The sequence below is a fragment of the Bombyx mori genome, chromosome 25, assembly GCF_030269925.1.
Source record: "Bombyx mori chromosome 25, ASM3026992v2".
Taxonomy (NCBI): domain Eukaryota; kingdom Metazoa; phylum Arthropoda; class Insecta; order Lepidoptera; family Bombycidae; genus Bombyx; species Bombyx mori.
In genome coordinates, this window is record NC_085131.1 from 5,377,048 (window position 1) to 5,393,219 (window position 16,172).

The 16,172-nt window shown below is 40.2% G+C and overlaps 1 protein-coding gene across 1 annotated transcript in view; it reads right to left on the reverse strand.

Moving 5' to 3' along the window:
* Nucleotides 1-12,431, reverse strand: part of LOC105841382 (kinesin-related protein 10) — a 28,076-nt gene extending 15,645 nt beyond the window's left edge. Inside the window, exons 1-4 of the mRNA XM_038020368.2 lie at nucleotides 12,315-12,431; nucleotides 12,119-12,197; nucleotides 11,547-11,660; nucleotides 8,408-8,595 (exon numbers count right to left, since the gene is read on the reverse strand). Coding sequence (XP_037876296.1) covers nucleotides 8,408-8,595; nucleotides 11,547-11,660; nucleotides 12,119-12,197; nucleotides 12,315-12,361 — 428 coding nt within the window. The 5' untranslated portion in view covers nucleotides 12,362-12,431. The remainder of the gene's footprint in view (nucleotides 1-8,407; nucleotides 8,596-11,546; nucleotides 11,661-12,118; nucleotides 12,198-12,314) is intronic.
* Between the last annotated feature and the right edge of the window lie 3,741 nt (nucleotides 12,432-16,172).

Sequence of the window (16,172 nt, forward strand, 5' to 3'; positions counted from 1 at the left end):
CTTACTCGCCAATTTATGAATATGAGGTCCCCACTGCAGTTTGGAGTCCACTGTTATACCAAGAAATACGGTTGACTCAACAAGCTCCAATGATTCCTCAGAAACAATTACATCACTATCCACTTGTCTCACATTTAAAGATGGTTTAATACATTTTAAAGTAAATTTAATACATTTAGTTTTCTTACTATTCAATAATAGGTTATTGATACGGAACCAATGAACCACACACGAAATCGCATCATTCACTTCGTCATAGACTTGTAGTTGTCGTTTAATTTTAAATAATAAAGATGTATCATCTGCGAATAATACGACCTCGTGTCGGGACTCAATAAAACTAGGTAAATCGTTTATATATATTAGAAATAAAAAAGGACCCAAAATGGAACCCTGAGGTACACCCATTTTCAACAAGGTGCCTGAAGATCTATTACCTTTCACATCTACTGTTTGTATCCGTCCTGATAAATAGGAAGTAATAAGTTCCAATGCACCATCCCTAATACCATAGTGATGTAGTTTCCTCACCAATGTTTCATGTTCAACACAGTCAAATGCTTTGGATAAGTCACAGAAAATTCCAAGACAATCATGCGATTCCTCCCAAGATTTAAAAATATTTTTGACTAGATAAGCACCTGCATCAGTTGTAGAGCGACCCCTGGTAAACCCGAATTGTTTATTATGAAGCAGGTTATTTGAATTAAAATGTTCTAAAAGTTGGGTCAAAATAATTTTTTCAAAAATTTTACTCAACGTAGGGAGTACTGAAATAGGTCTATAGTTAGAGGGGTCATCAGTACTACCAGATTTAAAAAGAGGAATCACATTACTATGTTTCATTAAGTCAGGAAATACACCACACCTAATACAGTCATTAAAAATACTAACAAGATGAGGAGCAATAATGTCTATTACAGACTTCAAAATCTTTACTGATATTCCCCACAAGTCAGCTGTATTTTTTACATTAAGGCTATTAAAACTTTTTATTATACTGCTTGAATTAATTTCCTTAAATTTAAAAATTTCATTACATTTGTTGGCATGTTTATGCAATAATATTTCAGCTGCTGTGGGGGATGAATTTAGAGAAGTGGTAGTTGAAACTGGAATGTCAGAGAAAAACTTTTCAAAAGCATTAGCCACATCTTCATGACTAGTTACCAATTTATCATCTATTTTTAATGAGAATTCTTGGTGGCTATTTCTGACTTTTCCACTTTCTCTACCAATGATGTTCCAAGTCATCTTTATCTTGTCAGGGGCATTTTTTATTAAATCACTTAAATGTAAAGATTTTGCCGCTAAACAAACTTTTCTAAATAGTTTTGAATAGTTCCTGACATATTGATGAAATGTTTCATCATTATTATAAGCTTTTTCAGAGTACAGATCATATAACTTTTTTCTACTCTTGTACACTCCGGTGGTGGCCCACTCGCTGAACACTGTTTTGTTTTTTAATGTTACAGTTTTAGGAATAAATATATCAGTAAAGACCAAATTAATTCTCTGAAACATATTCTGGTATGACAAATTTGGGTTTTTGTTATAAATAATTTCTGAATGTTCTTGCTTAATATTATTTCTAAACTTCTCAATTCGTTTTTTATTAATAGGAACAATCACAAGAGTATTTTTATCTTTAGGATTCATATTAGATTCAAAAGACAGAAATTGTCCACTATGGTCTGATGTTAACTGATTAATAATTTTTTTGTTAGTCGGTGTTACATTTGTAAATATGTTATCTAAACATGTTGCCGATGTGGTCGTTGTCCTAGTAGGCTCTAAAAATAAGTTTGGGAGGTTATATGACTTTAACAGTGTTCTGAATCTAATAGTGGTATTTGTGTTTTCTAAAAGATTAATATTAAAATCACCACATACCAAAATTTGTTTATTAGAGACAGAAAGCTTTAGCAATACATTTTCCAAAATATTTTCAAAAGAATCATATAACGCATCAGGAGGTCTGTAGACGCAGACAACGATGAGGTGCTCAAGCTCAACACAGGAAATTTCAATAATTCTCTCAACAGAGAGGGCCACTACATCCTTTCGTTCCTTACATTTCAAACATTTACTAACGAGAATCAGTGAGCCACCGCGAATAGCGTTCTCTCTGCAGAAGGAACTTGACAACTGGTGATCATTAAAATTAAACAATAATTCATAGTTTCTAAACCAGTGCTCAGTGACACAGAATACATTAATATTATGCATATTTAAAAACATTTCAATTTCTAGCTCTTTACCCATCATCCCTTGTAAATTTTGATGCACCAAATTGAATATGTTAATAATTGAAACGTTAACGTCTTTTGATGGGTATAATCTAGTTGGTGTATTAATTGATTTGTAATTGCAAGAGTGTGACTCCTTTGTCTTACTAATTAATTTAAATTGGAAGCAGATTCCAAAGTCTTATAACATGTCATATCTTTTTCCTGCTCAATAGAAGCAGGTATTTTTTTAGCTAAATTTATAGCTAGGAAATTGTGTATAAAATAGTGTAGCGATGTTGCTACTTGTCTAAAATTTTTATTCGTTAATTTAAATATTTCATTTTTTGATGTCCTTAAATATCTAAATTTTATTAAATTATTTAAGTCTATTAATTTAAATGCATATTTTTTGGATGTCAAGATGCAGTTATTATTGTCAAAAGCATTATAAATTGCATTATTAATATTAAATCTAATTTTATTTTCTGTCGGCAAGTCCTGCAAGTAAGGAAAGGTGAACATAATAATTTTTTTAATATTTAACATATTAACTTGTTCAACATAATGCAAAATTTGTTTTTGGTTAACGTTTTCTCTCCTCCCTAACATAATTATTATGACTGTGTTTAGACAATGTGTGGTATTTAAAATCTTATCAAATATTTGTGCTGGATTAGCACCTGGCATACAGTAATTAATCACATGTTGTCCAAAACAAAGGTCATGTAATGCCACACCCATTTGTTTCCCCAGCTCATCACTAAAAATTTTTATTTTAATTTTGTCTTCTCTAGAAACTTGTGAAGATGCAGTAGTAGGTAGACAGATAGGTGCTGCCCTCATAATATCATTGCTTTGAGACTCTAGCACTGAAAGAATAGACACATTATGTTTTTGAATTTCAACATGTGGTAGCTCCTGACAACCCGATGCAGAGCATTTACATTCAGCGTACTGCATTGTCAAAGAGTCAAAACGCTGTTGATTATAATTACAAGTATCAATTAAATTGTCCATTGCCAACACATGCTCACTAATGTCCCTCTGTGCTAGTTCATAGTTTAATGTAATGTTCTCTAAACTTGACTTTAAATTGTTTATTTGTGTAGATAAACATTCTATTTCTTCCATGTGTTTGTGATGAATTTGTTGACTCTGTTCAGTCAATACAGCTACCTGGTGTGAAAGTGAAGTTCTCTGCTTGCAAATGAACTTGATGTATTCCTGAGACTTGTAATTCCTCAATTTCCGTTGAGTCTTATATATTAATTTATTAATTTTAACATATTTCCTAAGTTTATTTTTACTTAAAACTAACTGGGAGCGCTCTGAGGTCTCTGCATCACTACCAGTCAGATCAATAGTAGTTATGTCAAAATTCAAGGCAGTATCTACAGCAACCAAAGAGGGTTCGCTCTGAACCAGTTCCGAATATAAGCTCTGAGGCTGCTGTTCCTTAAGTTTACATAACTCTGACCGCAAGTCAGAAATACAATCATCAGCCTCAGCCAATTTATGTCTCAACTCTGCAGTGATTTTCAATGAATCACAAAATTCATCACTGCATTGAGAAAAGGTGTTAATCGTATCCTGCAACTTCTGATTGATCTCAAGAGCTTCACTGTGTTCAATGAAGAGCTGAGACAATTGTTTTTTAAGGTCAGTATTCTTAGAGATGACTGACAGCATCTCTTCTTCATTTTGTTCACTTTCTTGTAAAAGTATATCATATTTTTCGCGAATATTTTTTAATTGTTCTAAAGCAATACGAAGCTGTTCATCAACCTGACGAGATTTGATGCTGCGAGTCATCATTTTAAAATAAATTACAATAAAATATGTAAAGAAAATTTACGAAGTTGCCGGTCAGATTACCCTCAAATTACAAAATATTACACACTCACCAAGCAAAATTACAATTAAATAACGTTTTAAAGCACTATTTATAATTTTACTTATTTATACACCTTTAACACTACTTTGATATGTTTTAATGATATTATGAAGTGTTAGTTTATTTTTAATTAATTTATTTACGGGAGCAGAGAAATCGAACCGAACACAACCGAACCTACCGACCAAAAAAATTTGCCTTTCCAGTTGGAAAAATACAACAACTACTACTACTGACATTTGACAAGTACTTCGAATACAAGTACTTCGAGTCAAGTAATCGGGGGTGTGAGATTCCTCCTCCTAATCCGGGAGGAAATCCGTGTGGAGCTTCCCCTCTGAAATAGCACCGCAGTACTTTTCGCTGGGTTGATGTCTATGCGCCATTTTCGGAACCACTGTCCTAGGGCTAGGGCTGCGCTCTGAAGCTTCTTCGCGATTAGGGACTTATTTCTACTAGAATAGTAAACAGTCGTGTCGTCGGCGAATAAAGCTAAATGGGTCGGCGGCGACCGGGGAATATCGTTGACGAATAAGCTAAATAGGAGGGGTGAGAGGACAGAGCCTTGCGGGACTCCAGCTGTGAGAGGTCGTGGGGAGGAGCGGGTTCCCTCGACTCGATATCGAAAAGAGCGGTTCGACAAGAAGTCCCGTATGATGAGCACGAGACTATCCGGCACGCCCATGTTGAATAGTTTGAAAATCAAACCATTGTGCCAGACTTTGTCGAACGCTTTTGCGACGTCGAAGAAGAGAGCTCCCGTGTATAACGGTTTTGGTCGATTAAGCCCCACAAGAATGTGCTCCGTGAGGCGGTGCACCTGTTGAACGCATGAGTGATTTGTACGGAATCCGAATTGTTCATCGATAAGAATGCCCTTGGATGAGACGAAGTTTCTGAGGCGTTTGTAGAGCAGACGCTCATACAGTTTGCCTAGAGACATGAGGAGGCTAATCGGGCGGTAGCTCGTCGGATGATTTTTTGGTTTACCGGGTTTATGTATGCCGATAACGTCCGCTTCTTTCCACACCGCGGGAAAGATACAGTTCGCCATAGCGGCATTGAAAATAGATGCCAACATCACGATGAGTTGGACGGGTAGAAGTTTAATAACGCGGTTGGATATACCGTCGGAACCGGGAGCCTTGCGAGGACGTAGGTCTTTGATCAAGTCTTTAACTTCCATCGGGGTGACGGGTGGTAACGCATCAGAGGGTGGCAAGGAGGCTCTGCGTTCTACCTCACTGTCTACTAATTCTACATGAACAGGGTCCACGGATTGAGTGCTGGGCGTGCACTGGGTTTGCAATGTATCGGCCAGCAGCTCTGCTTTTTCGTCATCATCGAACGCCGCGAGTCGGCCTGAGGGGCCTACGAGGGGGGGCATAGTTACTACCGTATCCGATTTGAGAGTACGAGCTAAGCGGTAGTAAGACCTTTGAGAGGGCGCGAGTCCTTCTAAGAAATCAGACCATCTGGCATCTCGGACTTCGGTGATGCGAGACTTTACGTCGCGTTGTAGGGCACGCATTCGAATACGATTTTCCGCGGTAGGATACCTATCGTACGCACGGATCGAGGCGTTCTTAGCTCTAAGGAGTTCCCTAATATCGTCGGGCAATTTGAAGCGGTGAAGGAAGTCCTCCGCTACAACTTGCTTCGATGACCTATCTAATGTCGAGGTGATGTGTGACGTTACGATGTCTATGGCTTCAGCGGTATCCTGAGGAGACGGGATAGAGTCCGGACTAAACGGAAGCGATGGTGGATCAGATTCAGCCAGGCTGATGCCCAGCGTGTGCCAATCCACCACAGTCCTCGTGACGGGAACGGAATCGGGAGCGCGACCGAGCTTCATAACGACGGGACGGTGGTCTGAATCTAACTCTGAAACTACTTCGATCGAGTGTAAGCGCAGAGTTACGTTTTTTAATAACGCTATGTCGAGTATATCCGGGCGATGCGCGATATTTAGCGGGTAGTGAGTCGGGGTTAGCGGAGCGACGATATCGAAGGCGAGATCATCGACTAACGCGTCAAGCCGCCTGCCATTCGGGGTTGTGGTGTGTGAGTTCCACCTGATGTGTTTACAATTTAGGTCGCCCGCCAGAATGACAGAGCTCCCCATACCGAGCAGCGCCTCGATATCACTGCTTAGAACGATCTTATCCGGTGGAAGATAAACGGACGCGATAACGATCGGCGCGTGTCCCGTCAGTGAGATTCGGCACACTGATGCTTCGATATTAGCGAGCGCGGGAGGATCGAGCGGGACGCAATGCAGGGCTCTTCTATAGTAAATGACGGTACCACCACCACGGGCAGAGAGCCTGTCGTTCCTGACCATGTTATAGTTCGCGATTTTAGGGTCACGGCGCGCGGGCTTAAGTAAGGTCTCCTGCACTAAAAAGATATCAATTTGGTGGTCACGCAAAAAGTCAGAAACCTGATCACGTTGATTTGCGAGACCGTAAGCGTTAAAAAATCCTATCGTTACGGATAGGGGCTTTATTCTACTTATATACGCCATTGATTACCGGCGGAGTGAGGGGAGGACGTACGTATTTAATGACGCGTATACGTCGGCGTATTCCTGCACAACGGCGATAAAGTGTTGTGCAGTGGAGGCAGCGCGAATGGCGTCGCCCAAAGCGTTAACGCGCTCAAAGTTGATCGACTGAAAGAAGTCGATCGCTAAAGCGAGATTGTCGGACGCGGTCGGAGGGCAAGTCGCGGGAGAGGGACGAGTCGCGGGGGCGGGACGAATCGCGGAGGAGGGAGTTGTAGCCGTGTTCGTGTACGGCAGCGGTTTTGCCCAGGCCGAGACACTGGGCACCGCCGCCGGAACGAACGCTGGCTTAGCCTGCGACGCAGAGGGTGCCGAGGCTTTGATGTCTGGGCCGGAAGCTCGGAGGCGGTTTTGGCGGGCGACGCGGCGATTTATTTTAGGGGCTCGGGGGCAACCACGGTAATTCGCGGGGTGACCCTGTGTTCGACACAGGACGCAGCTAGGCGGTTCCGTCGCGGTTTTTTGGTCGCGAGCGCAGAGGGCCGTGGCGTGATCGCCCAAACACTTAACACATCGGGGGCGCGCGTGACAGTTACGGGAAGAGTGCCCGTACAATTGACAGTTATGGCACTGGCTAGGAGTGCCTTTTTTATGGGGGGCTTCGACAGCGATACCAGAGAGCCTACAGACGGTCTGTGTGTTAAAGATTTTCTTACCCTCGGGGGTAGGCTGGAGAGCGACTAGAACCATATTATATGGCTCCCTACCGCGACCGGTGTGCATACGGTGCACAGAATTCACTGGTAGGCCTTGTTCTAACAGGTCGGCTTTTACGAGCTCTACATCTAAATATACATACATATATGTATTTAATAACTAGTTACAATAAAGTTAATACATTCAAGAATTAAATCAGTCAGAAAACGTTTTCTAAATATTGATTTAACGTCATCCGAACATAGCATTAAACGCAGTACCCTTTTATTATCAAACATTAACCTTTCATATAGGAGTTTCCAATGCAATCGATGTTAGATAAAGCTGAATTCACAAGCAATGTGTTTAACACCCCAGGGTTCGCGTGTCACTACAACCTTGAGGTTACTCTTTACAAGCATTCAAACTTAATCGAATACAACCCCTAATATATTATCAGACAGTGGAAATAACGGGAAAAAGTTTGAAATAGAAATAAGTCCCTCGAAATGTGGTACGTGGATTTCTATATGACGGAATCCGTGGAAATAATTGACAAAATACTAACCTTTTTTTTTTTGTTTAACCTATTCCCTCACAGCTCATCTATGTTTGTGAATGTCGCCAATCTCCTTGAGGCCTGAGGTCGAAATTTTAGATCGCATTCTGTACCAGCTCTATCAGTAGTTACGGCGAAAATGGCCAAGACTGTACGTCACATTTCGCTTACTACAAGTAATAACATTTGCTTAGCGGGTTTTATTTGTATGACAACTAGGTCAGTTTTGTCATAGAAAGTTTTTACTGGTAGTAAGTAGTAGAGCATCGTATGAGTCCGCGCGGGTAGGTACCACCGCCCTGCCTATTTCTGCCGTGAAGCAGTAATGCGTTTCGGTTTGAAGGGTGGGGCAGCCGTTGCAACTATACTGAGACCTTAGAACTTATATCTCAAGGTGGGTGGCGCATTTACGCTGTAGATGTCTACGGGCTCTATAACCGCTTAACACCAGGTGGGCTGTGAGTTCGTCCGCATATCTAAGCAATAAAAAAATTATAAAAAATAAAACTAGGTACCTGACTGTAATATCAAACGGTACTCTGTTGGCCAATGCTCTGCAAATCCTCGGCACCAGTCCCGGCTGAGCTTCGGTTCCCATCATGGTGTGGGTTTTGCCGGTGGCACTCTGACCGTACGCGAGCACGCATGCCGAATATCCTCGATAGACACTGTTCAGTACTTCACAACCGATTGTTTCGAATACCTGATATTATAAGAAATCGTAAATTATGATAAGAATATGTAGGGCTTTGCATTCGCATCGAGAACATTCGAAGGCGTGATTTGACTATAACTATACTAACTATATATGATTATACCGGTGGTAGGACCTCTTGTGAGTCCGCGCGGGTAGGTACAACCACCCTGCCTATTTCTTCCGTGAAGCAGTAACGCGTTTCAGTTTGAAAGGTGAGGCAGCCGTTGTAACTATACTTGAAACCTTAGAACTTATGTAGGCAGCGGCTTGGCTCTGCCCTTGGCATTGCTGAAGTCCATGAGCGACGGTAACCACTCATCATCAGGTGGGCCGTATGCTCGTCTGCCTACAAAGGCAATAAAAAAAAAAAAAAAGAAAAAAAAAAAAAAAAAGAAGAAGCTTATATCTCAAATTGGGTGGCGTATTTACGTTGTGGATGTCTATGGGCTCCAGTAAGCACTTAACACCAGGTGGGCTTTGAGCTCGTCCACCCATCTAAGCAATAAAAAAAATAAAGTGAATGATAAAATCGTTGCTGATATAAAACGCATTTTTTCCCCCTACCTAATCGTTGGTAGCCTAAGGGGCTATTCCAACCTTGCGCGGACCGGTAAGTGAGCTCACGGGCTCAACCTAAGAGAATTGCTAACACTAGCCCTAGCAAGAGCAGTGCTTCGCTGAATCTACTACTGGATCGGAATCGCGACACACTGAGAAGATCCGGCGAGAAACTCAGTGAGTTTAAAACGCATATAAACTATTTTTCTAAAAATTAAAACATTAACTAAATTGATTTACTGAGCTTAAATACTTGTGATTTTCGTGAGATCATAATTCGTGAGCCCGCAATAAAATGCGAAGCTAGCTAACAACACTCTCCCGCATTCACCCGAGGCCATTGACCTCGCGAGTTAGTTTATTTTAAAATGCGTTACTGGAAAAAATAGGTAAGCTTTTAAATATGTGGACGAACTCACAAGCCAGGTTAAACACCAGGTTTAAATGGTGAATGCCCCCATCTTGAAACATGAGGTCCAAGTCTCAAATACAGTATTGTGCCGTGGCTGTCTTACCCTTCAAACCGAAGCATATGGCAGCTTGGCGCTAGAAATAGGCAAGATTGTGGTACTCACTGGTGTAAATGGTGAATTCCCCCATCTTGAAACATGAGGTCCAAGTCTCAAATACAGTATTGTGCCGTGGCTGTCTTACCCTTCAAACCGGAGCATATGACAGCTTGGCGCTAGAAACGAACAAGAGTGTGGTACCCACTGGTGCGGAATCACATTACGCTTTACACTAGCAGATGACAGTTTGCGATCACAATATCAGAGAAAGCCAAACGTTTGCTTTTTCTGTACGGGTTGAAATCGAGATACTTGGTGTAAATGGATGCTCGAAGGGCTCGACGAGTAAATTAGCCCATAGACACAGCCCACTGAGTGTCTTGCCGGATCTTTTTTTTTTTTTATTGCCCTTGTAGGCAGACGAGCATACGGCCCACCTGATGGTGAGTGGTTACCGTCGCCCATGGACTTCAGCAATGCCAGGGGCAGAGCCAAGCCGCTGCCTACCGTTTAATACTCTCCACAAGCCTCGTTTGAAGAAGGACATGTCATAGCGCTCGGGAAACATCGTGGAGGGGAGCTCATTCCATAGCCGGATGGTACGTGGCAAAAAAGACCTCTGGAAACGCACTGTGGATGACCGCAGTGGCTCCAGGTAGTATGGATGAACTCTACTCCGGTGGCGGGCGGTGCGATGGTAAAAACGAGATGCCGGTATCATCTCGAACAATTCCTCAGAGCACTCCCCATGGAACATACGGTCTTCTCAGTGGGTCGCGTTTCCGATCCGGTAGTAGATTCTGCGAAGCACTGCTCTTGTTAGGGCCAGTGCTAGCAAAACTTACGGTTTGAGCACCGTGAGGTCACCTACTAGTTAAGGTTAACGCTGAAATAGCCTCTCAAGGCTAACAGCATAGGTAGGAAAAAAAGTAAGATCCTGTGGCGGGTAGCCATCATACAACGTAAGATAATTGACAGATGCCTGAATCTCGCTTACGACATTTTCAAGATAAGCTTGCATATATACAAGTTCCGAACAACAACATTCGGACCGTCGGTCTACCGAGTGGGCGATATTGCTACGTTGTATGATGGCTACCCGCCACAATCCTAATAAGAGCTTACGAGACTCAAGAAATCCTAACACTTGAAATTTGAATAGTAAGATTTACACGAAAGCATTTTTAATATAGACAGGCTCTGGTGAAATAATTACAAAATAACTAAGTACCTAGACAGTAAACAAATTCGGACTTTGAATGTGAAAGCGTTGAGTCTGAGGAGAGTGTGCCGGAAGAAGATGAAAACGTAAAAAATGACAATATAAAAAAATAAATTTTCATTTACTAAGCAAAGCATTGAGGAGGGCGTATGAAGGAACAAAAATCCAGACACAAATAACTATTCTATTATTAATATTTTATATCGTTACTCGGAGTCCATATTTCGTGAATCTCCGTCGTAGAATGTAAAATGTTGGTCCGTTGACGGGTCAATATATTTTTACACCTATTTTTAGCCCATTATTACGTCCTTTCATAATTACATCTAACACCATAATATACGAATATAGTTAGTTAAACTATCAATTGTTGCGATTTGATAAAAAAAATTAAAGGCTTAACGTTTTGCGATTAAAAAATTACATTATGAAATTAGTAAACATGCTCTTAGAATGCGGTATTCGTTATTTAGATCACAAATCTCGTGAGCAATGGTCTTCTGAGAGAACTAGTGCATGGTCATCCGAATTAAATACCTATCTATACCTGCAAAGGTTAAAATCGATACGTCAAGCTTATACAATTTCTAGCAAAATTCCAGCTCCTTCCCTGTTCAGTTTCATATATCGATTAACGTAATTATAATTCGGATAATAACTATTCTCACCTTGTCCTGCGAGGCGTATGTTAATTGATTTGGCGAGCAGGCGCTATCGAATGTGTAATCAGCTTGGTATCTGCGCACCCGCTCACGACTGTCGCCAGCTCCTGATACGCTCACCTTTAAAAATGAGTGTTTATTATCTGTTAAACGAATGCTGAAGCTAACCAGCTATTGTGTTGTCTATTACCCCATAGTGTTGCAAGTAACAACCAGTAGGATTGAAATCGTGTCTTGTTACCTCATATTATGGTGTTTAGTCTTATTCTCACGGACTTAGAAACTCTGGGTCTTCGGAAGAACTTTGTGTTGCGCATAGTAAGTTTCATGGTAATGCATTACCTTCGCATCAGTAACGCCCCACAGAAACAAGGAACCACTTTATTCATCCACAATACTTTTTAAGCGAACATGTTTCCGGTGTACGCAAAAATAGCTATAAAGGGTAAATAGCAGATTGATTGTGTTCCTGGCGCTGTTAAACTCCGTGAGCCACATTGACCAACCACAATTAAATGATCCCTAAGCTTACGAAGGTAAATAAAAGTTAACAACAATGCACGACAGAGTAAACATACCTTCAAATTAGTAATGGTTACCGTTTTACTGTCCAACACATTCACAACACGTACACGCTCCTTTTCTGATTTCAATTCCCTAAAACGAATCACAAAAATAACTACCAATTTTTTTTTATTTTCGTCTCACTCACAATAAATGCTTATATCAAACTTCGACAAAGTCGACCGACTTTCGATAACTAAATCAACTCACTTATCGGTAAAAGGTCTAACTCTTATAGCTAAACGAACGTTTGACATCTCTACCGCATTTATTATTAATTTAAAAATCAGACTTGAAAGCTCACGCTAGACAAGTAAATACGTGAATGAACTCCAAATTTCGTTCACTGGAAAAAGCTATTTTCGTCTTTCAAAATACTTCCTGCAGTTAATGCATACGAAATAGTATAAATAGAATATACAGGAGATATGGGACACTGAGATGGCTCAACTTCGTCGTTTAAAATTAAATATTCGACTAACTCTTTCTGAGCAGTTAAACTAATTTTACAAGTAACAGCTGAGGACTACGACGAGTTAATATTTCGATTAAATATAAATGTCTACTAAGTACATTTTTTTTTATTGCTCTTGTAGGCAGACGAGCATACGGCCCACCTGATGGTGAGTGGTTACCGTCGCCAATGGACTTCAGCAATGCCAGGGGCAGAGCCAAGCCGCTGCCTACCGCGAACATGACATTTTAAACATGACACAGAATGAGAAAACGGAAAAAATAGACAGAAACGAGTTTCTTTATTTGTTATATACATATTAGGTCTTTACAAACTAAAATGCCGCTTAGTATACAGAAAGATAAAGAATTTTTTTAGAAATATTTTTAATTTCTATTAATCAAAATATGCCCCCATAGTATAAACGCATCGCAGCCGTAATTTTTCAATGCCCTTCTTGAAGAAGACAGGTGTGCGGAAGCCAACAAACTCTTCAAAGGCATTTTGTGCTGCCTCCCGGGTATTGAACTTTTCCCTGCCAAGAAGCTGTCCAAACTTTGAAAAGAGCAGAAGTCTGTCGTGTAAGGTCTGGTGCGTACAATGGATGACAGAAAACACCCTATCATAGCTCTTGTAGCTTGGAAAGAGTCTGTTGTGCCGTATAAGGTTGAAGGCTGTCGTTGTAGGAGCAATGGGTGCCCAAGCAGGAGTAGTGATTACCCAAGGTTAACTAGATATTCGTACTAAATCGTTCGATTTGTAGTGAAAAATTGATATTCGTTTTTTTTTTCATTTAACATATTTATTGAATCAAAATATTTACCATTATTATCTATACATTGCTGCCATCTAAGGGGAAGGTCATTTATGCCTTTGCGATAGAACTCTGGTGATCTAGATTCTACAAACTGTGTGAAAGCAATTTGCACTGCCTTCTGGGCAGAAAACTTTTTATCACGGAGAAAATTGTTCAAATCACGAAAAAAGTGTTAGTCCGTTGGAGCAAGGTGTGGCGTATAAGGAGGGCGACGAATGGTTTATAATTGCAGTTCCTGTAGAGCTAAAACGGTTTCCCATGCTGTATGACGACTCGCGTTAATTTTTTTTTTATTGCTTTGATGTGTGGACGAGCTCACAGCCCACCTGGTGTTAAGTGGTTACTGGAGCCCATAGACATCTACAACGTAAATGCGCCACACACCTTGAGATATAGTTCTAAGGTCTCAGTATAGTCACAACGGCTGCCCCATCCTTCAAACCGAAACGCATTACTGCTTCACGGCAGAAATAGGCGGGACGGTGGTACCTACCCGTGCGGAGTCCGCAAGAGGTCCTACCACCAGTAATTACGCAAATTATAATTTTGCGGGTTTGATTTTTATTGCACGATGTTATTCCTTCACCGTGGAAGTTAATCGTGAACATTTGTTGAGTACGTATTTCATTAGAAAAATTGGTACCCGCCAGCGAGATTCGAACACCAGTGCATCGCTCGATACGAATGCACCGGACGTCTTATCCTTTAGGCCACGACGACTTCGACTTCATGTAGCAATAATGGTGAAGGTCGATTCATGAGTCATTTTTGCTATCATTGTTCGGAGTTCGGCACAGTAGACATCTGCCTTATTGCTTGACCAGGTCGGAAAAAGCTATAGTGATTATCACCATGCTGAGACCACCAAGCAGTTACCATTACCTTTTTATTGGTAAGTTTTGCTTTAGGACACTATTGGGGCGTTTAATCTGGGGTCAGCCATTGCATTTTTCGCTTACGGCTATCGTAAAGAATCCACTTTTCATCACATGTCACAATTCGATCCAATATTCCTTCATTTCTGTATCGATTCAACGAGGCAACACAAGTTTCAACACGCGTTTCTTTATGCTGATCATGATTTGGATGAGGCACCCACCCATTTTTCATATATTTTTATTTTATTGATTTAACGCAAATGAGTCAATATTGTTGGTAAGGTAACGTTAAACCATACCGCTAATTTCTGGGTAGTTTGGCTCAGATCGGCTTCCACCATCTCTTTCAATTCATTGTTATTCACATGTGTACGCGGTTTTCCACGTGGTTCGTTCTTCAAACCGAAATTTCCATCACGAAATCGTTTAAACTAAAATCGCACGGTGCGTTCATTAGCACTACTCTTTCCAAACGCAACATTGATATTGCGAGCTGTTTCTGCAGCATTAGTTCAGCGTCGGAACTCATATTAAAAAATCATATGCATTTTCGAAGTAGGTATCCATCTTTCTTGTTTATGCTGAATAAAAAACACGTGTGGCACTCGGGGACTGCCGCGGTAAAGCTATTGTATAGTATGTATCAACTCATGCAATTATAATTAGACAATAATAATTTAATATAAATCAAAAATAAAATAAGATCACGATAAATTTATATAAAATTAACTGTCCCCTTCACACTCATAAGCTAGACCGCGCGAGAGAGAGATGGACAGACTTTTCATGATGCGCATGCAGTGCGACGTCACGCCGCGCGCTTATTCACAAACACTACACAAACGCAACGTGAGAATGTATTAAACGCGAGCTACATGGTAGGTGGAGTGAGGGGTGTTAGGCTCTAATTTCGTTACGGAATTTCTTGATTCGGTCGCCACGCTCAAAGCCCGTAATAAAAGCTAAGCAATAGCTTAAAAACAACTGAATGTCTTTAATCGAATTTTGCACATTTTTTAAAAGAAGAACCTCATAGCCATTTGAAAAAAGTTTCACTTAAAAATCTCAAACCATGAAGGTCTATATCAATTCGAACTAATATACCTATTACAATAGAACAGCAATTTCATAATTTAGCCCTATTATATATATGTATGTATATATATAAGACCGAGCTGTATCGTATGACACTTGAGTCGACTATTATCAAAGGCGGCAATCTGACTTTTGGACAATGATTGGTAAATCAGAAAAACGAATTATTGACTTTGTATTCCATTGGCAGTCACAAAACTCTTCGGAACGACATCTTAGATAAATAACAGGTTAACTATTAACCTTTATTTAATGCAGGTTTTGAACCATATTCTTTGAAGGAGACGATTATATTCAAATAAATCTGTATTGACATATCAATAAAAAAAATTTGTCCAAATGTACAGATTGCCACCTTTGATAATAGACGACTCACTTCTATCTTTCCAGTTGGAAAAATAAAAATACTACTACTGTGTAATAAGCTGTAAGCTGTGTAAGAATTTTTGGCGGGAACGCGAGGAGTAAAGTTGTGTGATTTGTTTTATTTTGTCTATTTAGTGTTTCTTTAAGTTTAAATGCATAATAGCGGTGGTTTATTAACTGTTTAATATCTGTGAAAGTGCACAAACGTGGAAAAATACAACAAAGCTGTTAAACATAACTTCTCGGGATCCTCCAAAAAGTCCACTGAAAAAATCTCAGTAAATTACCACGATTTTACTGAGATTATAATATTTCAGCCTATATCATCTCATATCATCTCATTTTATTTCATTTCATTTCCATATTTCATATTAATCAGTTCATTTCACTTCATATTATCAGTTTTCAATTAAATGATTTATATATACAGGATAAGGCGGTATGGTACAACACTTTTG